Below are 15,783 nucleotides of genomic sequence, written 5' to 3' on the forward strand. Positions count from 1 at the left end.
GGGGGAGGAAAGTAGGGGGGGGAATATTTTGTGTTTCTTGCAAGATAACATGTCATGTCAGATATCCCCCCCTCCCACCCTCCTTCACCACCCCCATTTCAGTTATTTCCTTTACTCATACAGGGTGACATAAAGGTAGGTGCTGAATAAAAAGAGGTAACTTACCATTACCACTGATAAGACATCGATTGATAAGACACTGTATTCCTTATTCCCTGAAAATTTCTAAGTTTCCATTAGGTTCCCATTTTCCCACCAGCCCGGCCCAAACTTTATCCTAAACAGATGAGATTCGTTCTCGGAACGGCTGCCTTTCTCCTGTCTTGTCCTTCTCTCTTCGATCCGACAGTCCATCCTGTATTAAAAAAAAAGTAATAAGTGAACCCACAATGAAGAAAAATGTTATGTTCAGAAATCCAAACTGAAATAAAGTCCCAGAAAACCGTTGTGAGCGGAAATCGAGTGCGATTTACCCCCCATATTGTCGTGTTTGCTTTGAGTTGTCCCAATGTTTTCGTTCGAAATCTGTCTTATGACTCTTATATCATCAAAATAAATCATCAGAGTAAATATTTGTCCAGTTGTGTAACTTTTACTACAAAGAAGGAAAAAGGACAGTCATGGATTTCTGAGGGGGTGAGAAAATAGTAAAATAGGTGCTCTTCTTTTTGCATACCTTCTTCAAAATGAAGGGGCACACATTCCTATGGTGATGGAGAAACAAGATAACGTCATTGAAAAGATAGAATAAATTAGAAGTTCAACACAGATATTCGTAAAAGAATGAAAAGAAAAGGGAAAAAATGTAAATGACCTAAGAAAAAAGTATCACAAATGCATTGCAATCCAAGGGGGTACAAGGAACGTCTTACAAACAAGGGTAGGTAAACGAAGTCAAAAATTGCCCCTACGAATAAAACATGGGGACTGACAAATTTCCCGTGAACACACAAGTCTCCAATATTTGAAAACATTTAATATTTCCATCAACAATGTCAAAGAAAACAATATGGGTAACAATGATCCACTATGGATTGGAACAAATTTCTCAAGAAAATAGAAAACAGGGGCTGAAAAGGAGAGAAGGGTCTTGAAAATTACAATGTAACAAATTGTACCTTCTTCTGGGGACCTTTTAGTCAAAAGTGGGGATATTTTCGGGTAAAACCATCAAAGAAGAAGTTTTGGATGAAAAATTGGATTTGTTAATTTGTTGGATTTCTCAAAAATTCAATTTAGCTTCTATGTATTTTTGGTCTTCTTCTGTCCTCTTCCTACTTTCTTTCTACTTCTTCTTCCCTTGAACCTTCTAACAGTCAAACTATCTCTTTGTCGACTAGCTGTCAAATTTTGTCAGACTGCCATTCTGTCTTCAGTGTCGTATTATTGCTCAAGTTCATCTTTCTTCGGCCTTTCATCTACTTTAAAACTGGACTCTTTGGAACTAAAAGTGCTCTCATTTCTGGGCCCATTTCATCTCTAATTCAGGTCAGCGTATCGACATCCATTGAATCTCCCCTTTTATCCAACATCATATCAGGCATTTCTTTTCCCAGAATAACAAAAAGATCTTCGTAAATGTCTCAGAAAAATTTCATTCTAACGGTAAGAGGGTTTCACCCCTGTTCAGGATCTTCTTTGACAAATTGTTCTATCTTTATGCCCTTTATGACTAATTTGACTTTAAGTGCTTTGATAGATGCATTTATGTCACTATTGATTTGTTACCTGGTGTGATCATAAGTGGATCGAAATGAACACTAGTTTGTTTAAGATGAGAGATTTCTCACTATTCGTTCAGCTTTTTACCTTTTTCTTATTGGAAGCTTTTCATTATTTGTCAACAGTTATCATCACTGATTTGTCGATACCCACCAGAGGTCATCAACTAAGATCCACAACATGCCTAACAACGTGAAATCCACAGAAAGATCCCAAACCCAGCATTTCTCACAAAGGAAGAACTCAAAACACATAGAACATGAGATATACGAATCACTCCACTAGCAGCTATTCAATTTCATAAGAGCATATTTCAGAACATGGAATAGGGGACTCACGTGTTTTTTGTACACCCCTTGCCTTCAATTCTCTTCCATCTCTAGAAGGGATAAATCTAATGGTTTCAAACGGACCGCTGTGTTCTTCAACCATGTTTGTAATTTAACGCTACACTGATTTCGCCCTCTTTTTTCGTTTCTTTAGCATGGGCTTGGATTTCTTCTGACACAATGGATTTCAGTGTTTCTTTATTTTATGAATTTCTTCTTTCGGGTAGGTACCACCTACTTTTGACAAATTCTTTTTTGGGAATTGTTTTCTTGAGGCTTATTTTTTTTTTTCTTTTTTTAACCCCGTCTTGCGAGTTTGTTTCTTGGTTTCTTCCCCTTGGTGAATTATTTTAGGCATCTCGGCATCTTATAGATGAGTAAGGTTGTGGGTTGCATATTTAGATAATGACTTGCCTAAAGTTAAAAAAAAAAGTTTATTGTAAACTCCCAGTACACTGAATCTATTGTGTATCAAATCCTTTTTGGGGTTGGAAAATTTTGTGACAGCCTCACTTGTGGCATCCGAAACTCACTTGCGGCATCGAAAATCGTGTGAAAACCTCAAATTTTCGGGAGGTCTGCAAAATAAAATGAAAAATCAAACCGTATTACTCAAAACCCGATCTTTGTTTTTAAACCCTTCTTAATATAAAATTCTTCAACCACGATCCGTAATATTTAAATCTACCTCGGTATCTAAATCCACCTTGGTATCTAAGTCCCAGACGCCATGTTTTAAATCAAAGATGATCCCAGAGTTGATCAAGATGTAGTTGAGTCATGTTCAATTTAAATATTTGAGTAATCTAAATTGGTTAGCAAAGTAATGGGTACTGTGGTAAGTAACCACTCTTCTGTAATTGAATTTATGCTCCTTGAACTGTATTGGCATACCAATGATCATTCATACTTTATCATTCAAGGCATCTTGTGGGCTAGATTACTTCTCTCGCCAATACTCTTCCATCATTGGAACCATCATGTAGGCTAGTTCATTTATCTCATGGTACGTTCGCCTGCTGGTAGACTTTACTTACCTATCTCATTTATGATTCTTCAACCTGCATTTGAACCATCTTATAGGATAGATTACTTATCTCGTCAATACTCTTCTATCATTGGAACCATCATGTAGGCTAGTTCATTTATCTCATGGTACGTTCGCCTGCTGGTAGACTTCTAATAGGCCAACATGTGATACAGTATACGGATTTCGCGTAGGACATCAGACCTCACAAGGTGCGGGTCCTAATTTACGATCTAATGGGACAATCAAAGCAAATTCAACTCCAAGTCTGTTGGGCTGAATGTTCAAGAGGACATCATGAGGTTAACCCGTTAGTACCACAAGGTTTTTTTAGCATACATTAATTGAACCTTATAGAACATTATTTTGTCAACAGTCAAACTGCCATAATTTCCATATGCCATCCAAAAACAAACAGCTTTCATAGGAACTTAGTAGAAAATGGGATTTTTAAACATTGATATTCCTGATCATAGATGCCATAAACTCAAAGCTCTACGACTACCAGAAAACGGCAACCTTGATCTATGTCGTATAACATCTCTTAGTAGCGCTGTCAAATTTTGACTTGGAAGGGCGAAGTGCTTCTGCGCTCCTTAATTTATAAACAAACCGTAATGATTGACGAAGGGAACTAATAATGGCTTCGGCGTGCCGATTTTCTTCTGTCTCTTTTGATCAAACCTAACTGTCTCTCATGACATCATCAAAGGGTTAATGCTGAATACCAACTGGTTGAATCGCCGAGATGGTGGGCATTAACCTAATCCTGTTTGCTAGTAAGTATTTTAACATTAGCATGGCATAGTAATGTTGGCATTACTGTGCGAATTAAGTAGATACTACTGGTGAGTACAGGGTGAAGTAGATACGTCGTCTTGGTCTGTACGCCGCCCATATACCTCTCTTACTTACTTATCCGTTACCAGGGTCTAGCCTAGACGATCTTAAGTCTGCTCAATACTGCCTCTCCAACTGAGTCTGTCCTGTGCTGCATCCGTCCATGCCTCCGGAGCCAACCCTCTCTAGACCTACAAAAAGAAGAAACATAGCGTTGCTTGGTCGCGGGTACGATTCTCGTCTGAGGGAGTTTCATCTTTAACAGATAAGTTTCGTCTTAGAACGGTTGGATTTCTTCTGTTATGTCCTACTTTTCTCTACGCTTTCGGAACAATGAGATCTCATCTACCTCATCATTCTAATGTTCTGTGTGGATCGACACATCCTCACTGCAGACAACATTGTTAATCGAGTTGATCAATACATACAACACCGGTGTGGACTTTGAACCTAGCTTTAGACAATTTCGGGACGACAGTTTTGGAGTAGGTAGTAGAACTCATTTGGAGTGTCCAAACTTCACTACCTGGTATGCCTGAACTGAAGTGACGCCATTGGCTGCTGAATGTTGTTGGACAAATTGATACGGATTGTGGAAGCCCTGGAGACAGGCAAGAATACATACATATCCTACGTTCTGTTTTGTATGACAGGTCGACTGAGGTATGTTCTGAGTTACGAGTAAGCTGGATCGGCCATAGAAACCTTCCTCTATTGCTAAGGATTAGTTCTTCAGATTAGTTCCAATCTTGATGTAAACTACTTGCGTCGTTCTGTTTCGTATGACAGGTCGCCTGACGTAAGAATGTTCTAAGCTGGTCTGACCATAGAAACCTTCCTCTATTGCTAAGGATTAGTTCTTCAGATTAGTTCCAATCTTGATGTAAACTACTTGCGTCATTAGTTCATATTAGACGCAAGTGTCAACAGAACTAATGATGTAGATACATACCTTCCCAGTAATGATGCTGGAAGCTTCTTAGTAATGATGCAGAAAGCTTCCTAGTCATTAGGTAAATTGGCGAGAGGCGAACAAGCAAAGTTTACTTTTCTCTACGCTTTCGGAACAATGAGATCTCATCTACCTCATCATTCTAATGTTCTGTGTGGATCAACACATCCTCACTGCAGACAACATTGTTAATGGAGTTGATCAATACATTTAACACCGGTGTGGACTTTGAACCTGGCTTTAGACAATTTCGGGACGACAGTTTTGGAGTAGGTAGTAGAACTTATTCGGAGTGTCCAAACTTCAATACCTGGTATGTCTGAACTGAAGTGACGCCATTGGCTACTGAATGTTGTTGGACAAATTGATACGGATTGTGGAAGCCCTGGAGATAGGCAAGAATACATACATATCCTACATTCTGTTTTGTATGACAGGTCGACTGAGGTATGTTCTGAGTTAAGCTGGATCGGCCATAGAAACCTTCCTCTATTGCTAAGGATTAGTCCTTCCGATTAGTTCCAATCTTGTAAACTACTTGCGTCATTAGTTAATATTAGACGCAAGTGTCAACAGAACTAATGATGTAGATACATACCTTCCCAGTAATGATGCTGGAAGCGTCTTAGTAATGATGCAGAAAGCTTCCTAGTCATTAGGTAAATTGGCGAGAGGCGAACAGTACTTATGGTATTGGAACAGCTGCTTATAAGCCTCTTGATAAATAATGGAAAAGCTGGCATAATCTCCTCACGACGTATGTAGGTCGCCTAACACGAGTATATCATTAAGAGTACTGAGTTACTTCTGATTCCTATGGAACTTTGGTCTAAAGCTCTGAAGATAGAGAGCCTCTTCAAATTTTTCAAAGATTCCATAGAATAAAATTTGACGATGTCTCGCGATTGAATCAAACGCACTGGTTTGATTGTGGCCGGTATATGTGGCCGGAGTAGGTATATGGATGTGGCCGCACCTTCCTAATTTTCACAAGATGAATCACATGTATGGCACAGCAGTCTACAAAACAAAATTCAAGAAACACATGGTCTTTTCTTGTCAATTCACACATTGTTAGCGGAGGAAAGCAAAAGCAATACAAAAGCAATGGCCCTTTTCCATATTGACATGGAAACTGGAAAAATTTCAAGTAGAGTTGAATGGACCAATCTCAGTTGAATACGAATACAAGATTCTCCTAGCAAAATTGCTCCCATATTGCAATTCACGTCAAGACGTTTGCCATAAAAAAAAAAAAAAAAAAACTGCAGCGTGCAACTAATTAGGCGATCTTGTTAAATAGTCTACAAAACAAAATTCAAGAAACACATGGTCTTTTCTTGTGAATTCACACATTGTTAGCGGAGGAAAGCAAAAGCAATACAAAAGCAATGGCCCTTTCCCATATTGACATGGAAACTGGAAAAATTTCAAGCAGAGTTGAATGGACCAATCTCAGTTGAATACGAATACAAGATTCTCCTAGCAAAATTGCTCCCATATTGCAATTTACGTCAAGACGTTTGCCATAAAAAAAAACTGCAGCGTGCAACTAATTAGGCGATCTTGTTAAAGTTTTTATCACACTTCGTTGCAATTTAATGATAGGGCAGACAGTACTAGGGACGTGGGATGGACATCCACAACATTGATATCTTCGCCATTGGCACAGAGTATTGCTCTCATGAGTCTCATGTTAGAAGAATAAATTGCGATATCGTTAGAGAAAATAAGTCAGAAAAAGCAGTGAATAAAGCAAATTTACATAATCTTCATGATTTCGCTCACAAAAATAAAATCCAATAGTTGGATAAAAGAGATGGAATAAAGGAAAGCGGGATAAAAAATTCACATAACAATTTTCTAAGCCATGAATTTCGATTGAAAAGCGTCCTGTAACCTATTCAATGTGGGTATCGCATGGATTGCAATCAAAAGAAGATGATTTTCAGAATCCATTATTTAACATTTACCATCTTCGTGTTCTGAACTGAAAAGAATCAAAATATTCAAAATAATTTTAGGTATGGATTATTCTTGTTTTCACAAAAATAAAATCCAATAGTTGGATAAAAGAGATGGAATAAAGGAAAACGGGATAAAAAATTCACATAACAATTTTCTAAGCCATGAATTTCGATTGAAAAGCGTCCTATTGCAATCCTATCAAAAGAAGATGATTTTCAGAAGCCATTATTTAACATTTACCATCTTCGTGTTCTGAACTGAAAAGAATCAAAATATTCAAAATAATTTTAGGTATGGATTATTCTTGTTTATTTGCATTTCGTGGGTCGGGCACACTTATCAGAAAGCTGTTAACCTATATCTTCACAGTATTCCTATATCTAGCTAACTTGTATTTAAAATGAAGGGAGAAAAGGTGTCATCTCAAAATTTATGCCCAAATTTTTGTATTCGCTTTTGTTTATTGGAAATTTGAATATAAAAAGCCGCATCCTTTCCTTCAAATTTCTAAAGAAAAACCTCGTGGTTTTCCGCTTCATAAATTGCGTAAATTATTCAACTCCAATTCTTTTGTATTTAAAAAGTATTTCGAAAAAAATCCATCGGTTCAAAGAAATCATAGAGGAGAATATGAGAAATAATAAAAATATTGATATTGGAAGAAAGAAAAATTTGGACAAAGATTGCAGTTGGGTGAATCTTTCACCCTGAAAGGTGTTGCACGGAGTTTGTAGAGTCAACAAAAGATTCCATGTTTGTTTTTCAACGATTTCTGACAGATTGGGCGGTTTAGCTGACAGAACACTGTCGTAAATTAAAAATGGATCTTTCGATCTTGAAGTTATAAATGAGGACTTTCAAAAGATGTCTTTACTAGAAAAAACAACATTTTGAGAGTTTGGATATTTTTCTGTTGGGGAATAATTTTGAAAGTCGTTTTATAGACGTGTTCTTTTTCACATGACAAGCGTGTAACTGTATACGAGCGTATACTACTTATACGATTACAGTTCATGATAATCTGTATGGCGAAGAGAATTGTGACCTGTAGCCTAGAAGTAGGTACGGACATTCCATTACCTTTACTTTATTAACTTGGTACATGATGGACTTTCTATGTTGCCTATACATTGGTATCTTGATGGTGAATGTGTCAAAATTTCCATCTTCTACTTCAAAAGTTATAGAAATCTCCGTTTAAACTGAAGTGGTGTACCGATAGTTTCTACAACACAAAGTCAAAATTCAATTAGCTTTTCAATATTATCCTCTTTATCAATCAAAAATACTACAATAGCTTGTGGATTATTTTTTCCTTCGGGCGAAAATGTTTCACCAACCCTCCATCACCCCAACCGGCGTCAAAAGCCGAACGGGAAATGAGGCGAACAATATTACAATAGAGTTTCCCCTCCAAACCCCTCCTGTCTTCTACCCTTCCCTCTTCATCTCCTCCACTTTCCTCTACTCTTCATCCATCACCTCCAACCTTCCCACCACCCATCTCAAAACTCGAAACCTCCCACCTACCGCTTTCATCAGCTTTCCCATCTCTTGTTTCTCCAGTCCGCCCACAATCGGATCAATATTTGTATGTACACAGGAGAAAGCGAATTTTCCTCCTTTTTTCTCTCAAGCAAACTTTTGCGGGGGTTGGGGAGCTCCTCCATGCTTTTCTCCTTTTCATACATACTTTCTTTTATACATTTTTTTTTCTATTAAAGTGCTTTCCTTTCCATTTTTTCCTTTCTTTTTGTATTATGTTACATGCTCGCTCAGGATGTTCTTCGCCCCTCTATTAAAGTGCTTTCCTTTCCATTTTTTCCTTTCTTTTTGTATTATGTTACATGCTCGCTCAGGATGTTCTTCGCCCCTTTTTCATGAAGAGGAATTTCTCTCGTCCCTATATTACTTTTCTGATGGCGCTGTTATCTGCCCTTTTTGTGCACGGTGGGGAGGTTTGTGTTTGCCTGCAGTAAAATGTCAATGTTTGATCTTCGAGGATTGTGGTGACTCATGTGAATTCTGTTTACATTGTTTCTTTCCGATGGTTTCGCCCGTGACATTTAAAATTGAAGCAAAGGCTGTTTCATCAATTTGTTTTCTTAGTATAAATAGAGAGACACTTTGGCGTCTTTGCTGTTTTTTTTTTATACTAGAATCTTCAACTGAATGATTTACCTAATCTTGTGCATTTCCTCGGTGACACGAATAATTGGAGACTTTGTTGGGATCAAAAAGTAATCGAAAAACGGGCCAACTAAAACGCCAGATGCTTTTTAAAACCATGGTGATTGTATCCTGATAATAACACCGTAGAATCAGTAGATGATGTTGACTACAATGTACGGTCCATACTGATAATAACGAAGATGTTGACTCCAATGCTGAGTATGACTAGACCCGAAGTAATGACGAAAACTGTAATGAAACGAGTGACACCATTTCTTGAAGACACTATTCGTGTTCGTAAATCACCAAGTATAATCGTAGATTTCCATTGCAAACTGATATGACTAATGTCCGACCGTAGCAAACCAAGTATCATTGGTCAGATAGGGAACATCAGTCAGCTCCCATGGCGTAGTGGTCACTGCACTCGCCTTGCACGCGGGAGACCCGGGTTCGATTCCCGGCGGGGTGTATAATCGTCGATTTCCATTGCGAACTGATATGACTAATGTCCGACCGTAGCAAACCAAGTATCATTGGTCAGATAGGGAACATCAATAGAAGATGCAAGATGTACGAGTACTTGGATTACAAATCCGATAGATAGTTAGTAGTCTTGATAACTTTTCAGAGAAAGAGACCATTGGTATACATACTTCTGAGGAGCTCGCCCATCAGAGAATTGATCAAGGAAATGACGTTCTTCACGATTGCAAAGATATGAAGTCACAAATCAATTTGATTTCCAAGCAATAACAAATGGAAGCCGCATTGAGCGTAGCGTAGGTACGCTCAATGCTGCATGGAAAATACAAATTGGTATACATAGTTCTGAGGAGCTCGCCCATCAGAGAATTGATCAAGGAAATGACGTTCTTCACGATTGCAAAGATATGAAATCACCTCGTAAATCACCAAGTATAATCGTCGATTTCCATTGCGAACTGATATGACTAATGTCCGACTGTAGCAAACCAAGTATCATTGGTCAGATAGGGAACATCAATAGAAGATGCAAGATGTACGAGTACTTGGATTCCAAATCCGATAGATAGTTAGTAGTCTTGATAAATTTTCAGAGAAAGAGACCATTGGTATACATAGTTCTGAGGAGCTCGCCCATCAGAGAATTGATCAAGGAAATGACGTTCTTCACGATTGCAAAGATATGAAATCACATTACATTTACAGATAGGGAACATCAATAGAAGATGCAAGATGTACGAGTACTTGGATTCCAAATCCGATAGATAGTTAGTAGTCTTGATAACTTTTCAGAGAAAGAGACCATTGGTATACATAGTTCTCAGGAGCTCGCCCATCAGAGAATTGATCAAGTAAATGACGTTCTTCACGATTGCAAAGATATGAAATCACAAATCAATTTGATTTCCAAGCAATAACAAATGGAAGCCGCATTGAGCGTAGCGTTGGTACGCTCAATGCTGCATGGAAAATACAAAGAAGATTACCAAGGTAGGGACAGGAAGTATCGATTCAGTGCGTAATATTGAAATTCAACTGATATGGTATGTTGAGGTGAAATTCAAGAACAGGAGAATGGGGAAATGTTAGAAATCACAGATATATTGAATATAATAATCTACATATATTTAAGTAAAAATCATAGCTAAAGTTCATTTTCAACGGTATAGGAATCATTAACGAAAGGTACATATAGACTTTATGCGAGCTATCTTTCAAATTGAATTCAACCGAAGCGTGGAAGTAAAAAAATATAAGCATTTCAATGGATTAGATATCCCTCCGTAGCGAACTATGAAAACTTGATTGTCTCAGTCAATCCGAAGCTCCAGTGGTTGGACTAGCTAAAGTTTACACTTCAACAGAAAAAAATAACAAAAAATTCAATACAATATAACTTTTCTTCCTGGCAAAAAATACGTAAATATTTCGACGTTTATTCAAAATAGACTTTTTATTTTTTATAATTTTTTCTGATTTTTTTTTCATTCTCGATAACAATGAAGTTCGTCTCTAACATTGTGTAATTTAAACCTTTTTTCGGTAATAAACGAAGGAAGAGTTTCTAATAATAGACATTGTAACCCTTTTTTATTCAACGACCTTTAGTTTTCGAAAATGTTAGTGAAAGTTGAGTTCTATTGTGAAAGACCTTTTATAGAAATGGAAACTGGACGAAGTTTTGGTGATATTGCATTATTTGTGTTCATCGCCGGTGTTTGAATAAATCGGAAACAACGAAGTGAAAACAAGAAACTTTGTTTTGATTGAAATAAAATTGAATATTTAATTAACCGTTGTGTGTTTACGTGAAAAGAAATAGAAAGCACTCCTATTATTATTTAAATTTTATGTATAAAAATTTCCAATACCAATTCAAAACCCGATTGTTAATTTTATTGTTCAATACCTTATTATTTGTTTAAATTTAATTCAAATTGTTATTTACTATTATTTTGATATTTAAATAAAAATACTCTAGTCATTTTTAATTATATTTTTTATTGTTTAACTGTCAATAAATTGAACTGTAATAAATCTAAATTAAATTGCAAATTAAACTCATATTGATTACAAATAATATTACAAGATATAAATGTATACCATAACTTTAAAATTGACCGAGAAGACACATTGACCTAAGATCATAAACAGCAACATAGTCCAAAAATTTGCAACAATTAAAGTGCAACAAAACAATACCTAATCCTACAAATTGCAAATTTGTTTATGTTTTTCAAATGTCTGTAATAAAAGAATAAAACACGAGGTGTATAGGTAGTGCCCAACAAATAAAACCTTGAGACACCGAGTACTTTACAGTAATAAAATTTTTATTGCTTTTGGAACACTTGTATTTTTAAATATTAATATTTAAAGTTTATGATTATTTCTACTATAAGTTTTTTATTAATGATACTAGTAGTAGAATTACGTTTTGTTTCGAATTCAACTGTTGTGTTACGATTTCGACTTTTTTAATTATTTTTACACCAACTAATCTGTGTTTGGTATCTTTTCTTTTTGTTTTGTTTTCATGAACTTGGAACTCTTGTGACTCTCCTGTGGATGGGATCTGGATTCAACTTTACATCAACTGTTTCATCTCCGTGATTGTGATTCGTGTTTTGGAACATTATCGTTATTTTTGGACAATCTCGTAACGCTAACGAACGATCTTCCAATGTGATTTTCAAATTCGGGCACGGTTTCACCCCTAAATTCCACAAACCCGGACCGATTATTTTTTGGCGCGTGTCCTTTTGACTTTTCACAATTATCATCATCGGTGACTTGGGGGACGGGGGTGCGGGGGCCGGCATTGACGACTCGGCCGCTTCTCTGTACGATGGTGGAGAAGCAGGAGGACTTAACAACACAGGCGGCTGGTGGAACATGATGAATGGGGGGATCTACGAGGAGTCACCTCCTCCTCCCCCTTCAGTCCCACCCCTGCCGCTCACCCACATCAAGACCTCTCCTAGTTCCACACCCGTCACAACCTCCTCCACCTCCTCAACTTCTCCCTCTTCCGTCACCAGTAACTCAGGACCTCTTCACATACCTGCCAAGAGGTTGCTGGGTTACAACTCGGAATGTGATAGTGCAGGCGTTATCCGACATTCTCATGCCTCTCAGCCGTGGGGATATGGAGAACACCCTGCTGCCGCGACGTTTGACCAGTACAACCCTCCCACCTACTATAACTTGGCGTCAGATGCGGCTCGGGATAGGAAAGGCTCATCCGGTCTCACCTTCTGGAATCCAGGGGCGGCGAGTAACACACCTGATTATCCAAAGTACACAACGAGTACCACGGCAGGATCCTCGCAAGATCCTGCCTTCAGTACGGGCGCCTGGTGCAATAACTACCCTCCCTACACCTCCGCTGCTAGTCGGCATCACATAGAGTCCCACCACTATCATCCGCACACGCAACCAGTCTCCTATCTAAGTCCACCTGATGAGAAGAGCAGCAGAATGTTGGCGGAAACGCCATCGAGTTTCTCACATGAAAGTTACCCCCTGCGGAACTATCCACCTCCAGAGACAGCAGTTTCAACACCTTACACAACTCCAGGTGAGTGATCAGACCTTTGTAATTAATAGTTTTATTTTTACTCTAAGGAGAGAGAGAGAGAGAGAGAGAGAGAGAGAGAGAGAGAGAGAGAGAGAGAGAGAGAGAGAGAGAGAGAGAGAGGTAAGCCATATCATCTGGTTCGGAATGCAGTCAGTTAAAACACCTCTGCCATACTTTGTTTCCTATAGAGGACAAACGAACCTCTTGAGAACCTACTCGACAGAAGTCGTATGAACTAATAAAGGTCTCAGTAAAAAAAGAAACTTCAGCCTTTGCAAATGTAACCTCTATGAGAAAAGCCTAAGGGTGAAGAACGCTCCTAAGGGGTGTAGATGGTAGGGTGAAAATTACGACCTCTCTCCATCCAGCTCACTTTAGATTAACAAATGAACTGGTGCTATGATAGCAGAATCTTCCATAATGACTGCTGAAACCCTCCAAGATATGATATACGTAGTTCCCATTGCAGAGGCCATTGAGTAGAGTGTTTTCAAATTCAATTTACTAAAAGGGGTGTAGATGGGAGGGTGAAAATTACGAGCTCTCTCCATCCAGCTCACTTTAGATTAACAAATGAACTGGTGCTATGATAGCAGAATTTTCCATGATGACTGCTGAAACCCTCCAAGATATGATATACGTAGTTCCCATTGCAGAGGCCATTGAGTAGAGTGTTTTCAAATTCAATTTACTAATTATCTCCTCGCGAAGCTAATGTGTTGGAAACCGTTATTGATTTTGCATCATCATGGTGAAGAGACGTGCACTGAAGACAAAATCTATGCTTTTCATTTGCGAAGCTAATGTGTTGGAAACCGTTATTGATTTTGCATCATCATGGTGAAGAGACGTGCACTGAGACAAAATCTATGCTTTTCATTTAAGTTCAAGTTAGAAAAAACAGATTTAGAAAACTACAAACATATACTCGCATGGAAAGATTAGAAAGCTTTTTTCTATGCTTTTCATTTAAGTTCAAGTTAGAAAAAACAGATTTAGAAAACTACAAACATATACTCGCATGGAAAGATTAGAAAGCTTTTCATCATCAAAGTAAAACCAGTGCATTACACCGAAGGATTGAACTGTCGGAAAACCAGATCATCAAGCAATCTTGCACAACTGGTACTATTGTAGTCAGAGATCCACAAAACAACTCGAGTTTCACAAAACAACTTGACAATGACGCACTACTTTGAAAGAAAATATATTCGTCTCATGATACTAAGATAGAAGGGGGAACCTGGACTATCCCCAATGTTGCCATCTCGTGCCTCTTAACAATCATAACTCACAACTCTCATCGAACCTGTCGAACACTTCAATGGAAAACTTTCTCTTACAAAGAGTAACAACCTCGAACAGCAAATTCTGCCAGTAGCTATGGTCTCTTATCTCTTAACAATCATAACTCATCGAACCTGTCGAACACTTCAATGGAAAACTTTCTCTTACAAAGAGTAACAACCTCGAACAGCAAATTCTGCCAGTAGCTATGGAGGATGATTAAGATACTAATGATAGTGCTTTTGATTGCCATGGTGATTGTATGCTGATAATAACACCGTAGAATCAGTAGATGATGTTGACTACAATGTGATTGTACGGTCCATACCTGTTGATGGTCATGGTGATTGTATGCTGATAATAACACCGTAGAATCAGTAGATGATGTTGACTACAATGTGATTGTACGGTCCATACTGATAATAACGAAGATGTTGACTCCAATGCTGAGTATGACTAGACCCGAAGTAATGACGAAAACTGTAATGAAATTTCCATGATGACTGCGGAAACCCTCCAAGATATGATATCCGTAGTTCCCATTGCAGAGACCATTGAGTAGAGTGTTTTCAAATTCAATTTACTAATTATCTCCTTGCGAAGCTAATGTGTTGGAAACCGTTATCGATTTTGCATCATCATGGTGAAGAGACGTGCACTGAAGACAAAATCTATGCTTTCTACTCCTTGGTCTTGTTTATGGAGTGGGTCTCATTTCCGTAATGTGTACAGGTACCTCTAAAGATAAAAGGCAGTCATGTTTTTTTCCTTTTTTTTTATGGGAATGAGCAATTATTGACCAAGCATTATTATGTGACTCTTTGATAAGAAAAAAATCGAATAGAATACCTGTTGTGTACTCATTTATCATATGAGTTGTCATTCAAATTTATTTTTTGAGCTGCTTGCTTCTGATGACTTCTTGTGAGGTTTGTTGCTCTACAATTTTATGGCAAACTCAACAATCAACAAGTGGTTTGGGAATTCAAAGCAAGACCGCTTTGTGTTAGCGTAGAGAGAGCTACTAAAACTTGGATATTTTTAAATGTTTTGGGTAAATTAGCAACCCTTTTCGGAAGCGTACGGGATTTGCCAAAGGTTTTCGTATACTGTTCTGAGTTGGGTATTTGGCATATCCACTAAAAAAATGATGTTTCACTTATCTTCTAACCAGAATTTAGCTTTCGGCAGATTTGGAACTTCATGGAAAGTTAGGAAACCTAAAATACAATTAAATAACTTTGTGTTGAAACGGTGAGCGTACCTAGTGAGAATCTGGATGAGTGACCAAGTTACCAAAATCCAGCCAAACCACGAACCGAACCCATAACTCAAAACTACCAGAAGTAAATTCAGTCGGATCCTTGGTAGTTTTTTTGATGTTCCCTGGTATGCGAATAAATTAATATGAACGGATCTT

The 15,783-nt window shown here is 37.8% G+C and overlaps 1 protein-coding gene across 1 annotated transcript in view; it reads left to right on the forward strand.

The window, feature by feature from the left end:
• The window catches only part of LOC103511290 (trithorax group protein osa-like), a 50,262-nt gene that overhangs the window by 23,926 nt on the left and 10,553 nt on the right, over positions 1-15,783 (forward strand). Inside the window, exon 3 of the mRNA XM_008476008.3 lies at positions 12,357-13,076. Within this exon, the coding sequence (XP_008474230.1) occupies positions 12,392-13,076 (685 nt within the window). The 5' untranslated portion in view covers positions 12,357-12,391. The remainder of the gene's footprint in view (positions 1-12,356; positions 13,077-15,783) is intronic.

Source organism: Diaphorina citri, unplaced genomic scaffold (genome assembly GCF_000475195.1).
Source record: "Diaphorina citri unplaced genomic scaffold, Diaci psyllid genome assembly version 1.1 scaffold697, whole genome shotgun sequence".
In the NCBI taxonomy this organism is placed as follows: Eukaryota; Metazoa; Arthropoda; class Insecta; order Hemiptera; family Psyllidae; genus Diaphorina; species Diaphorina citri.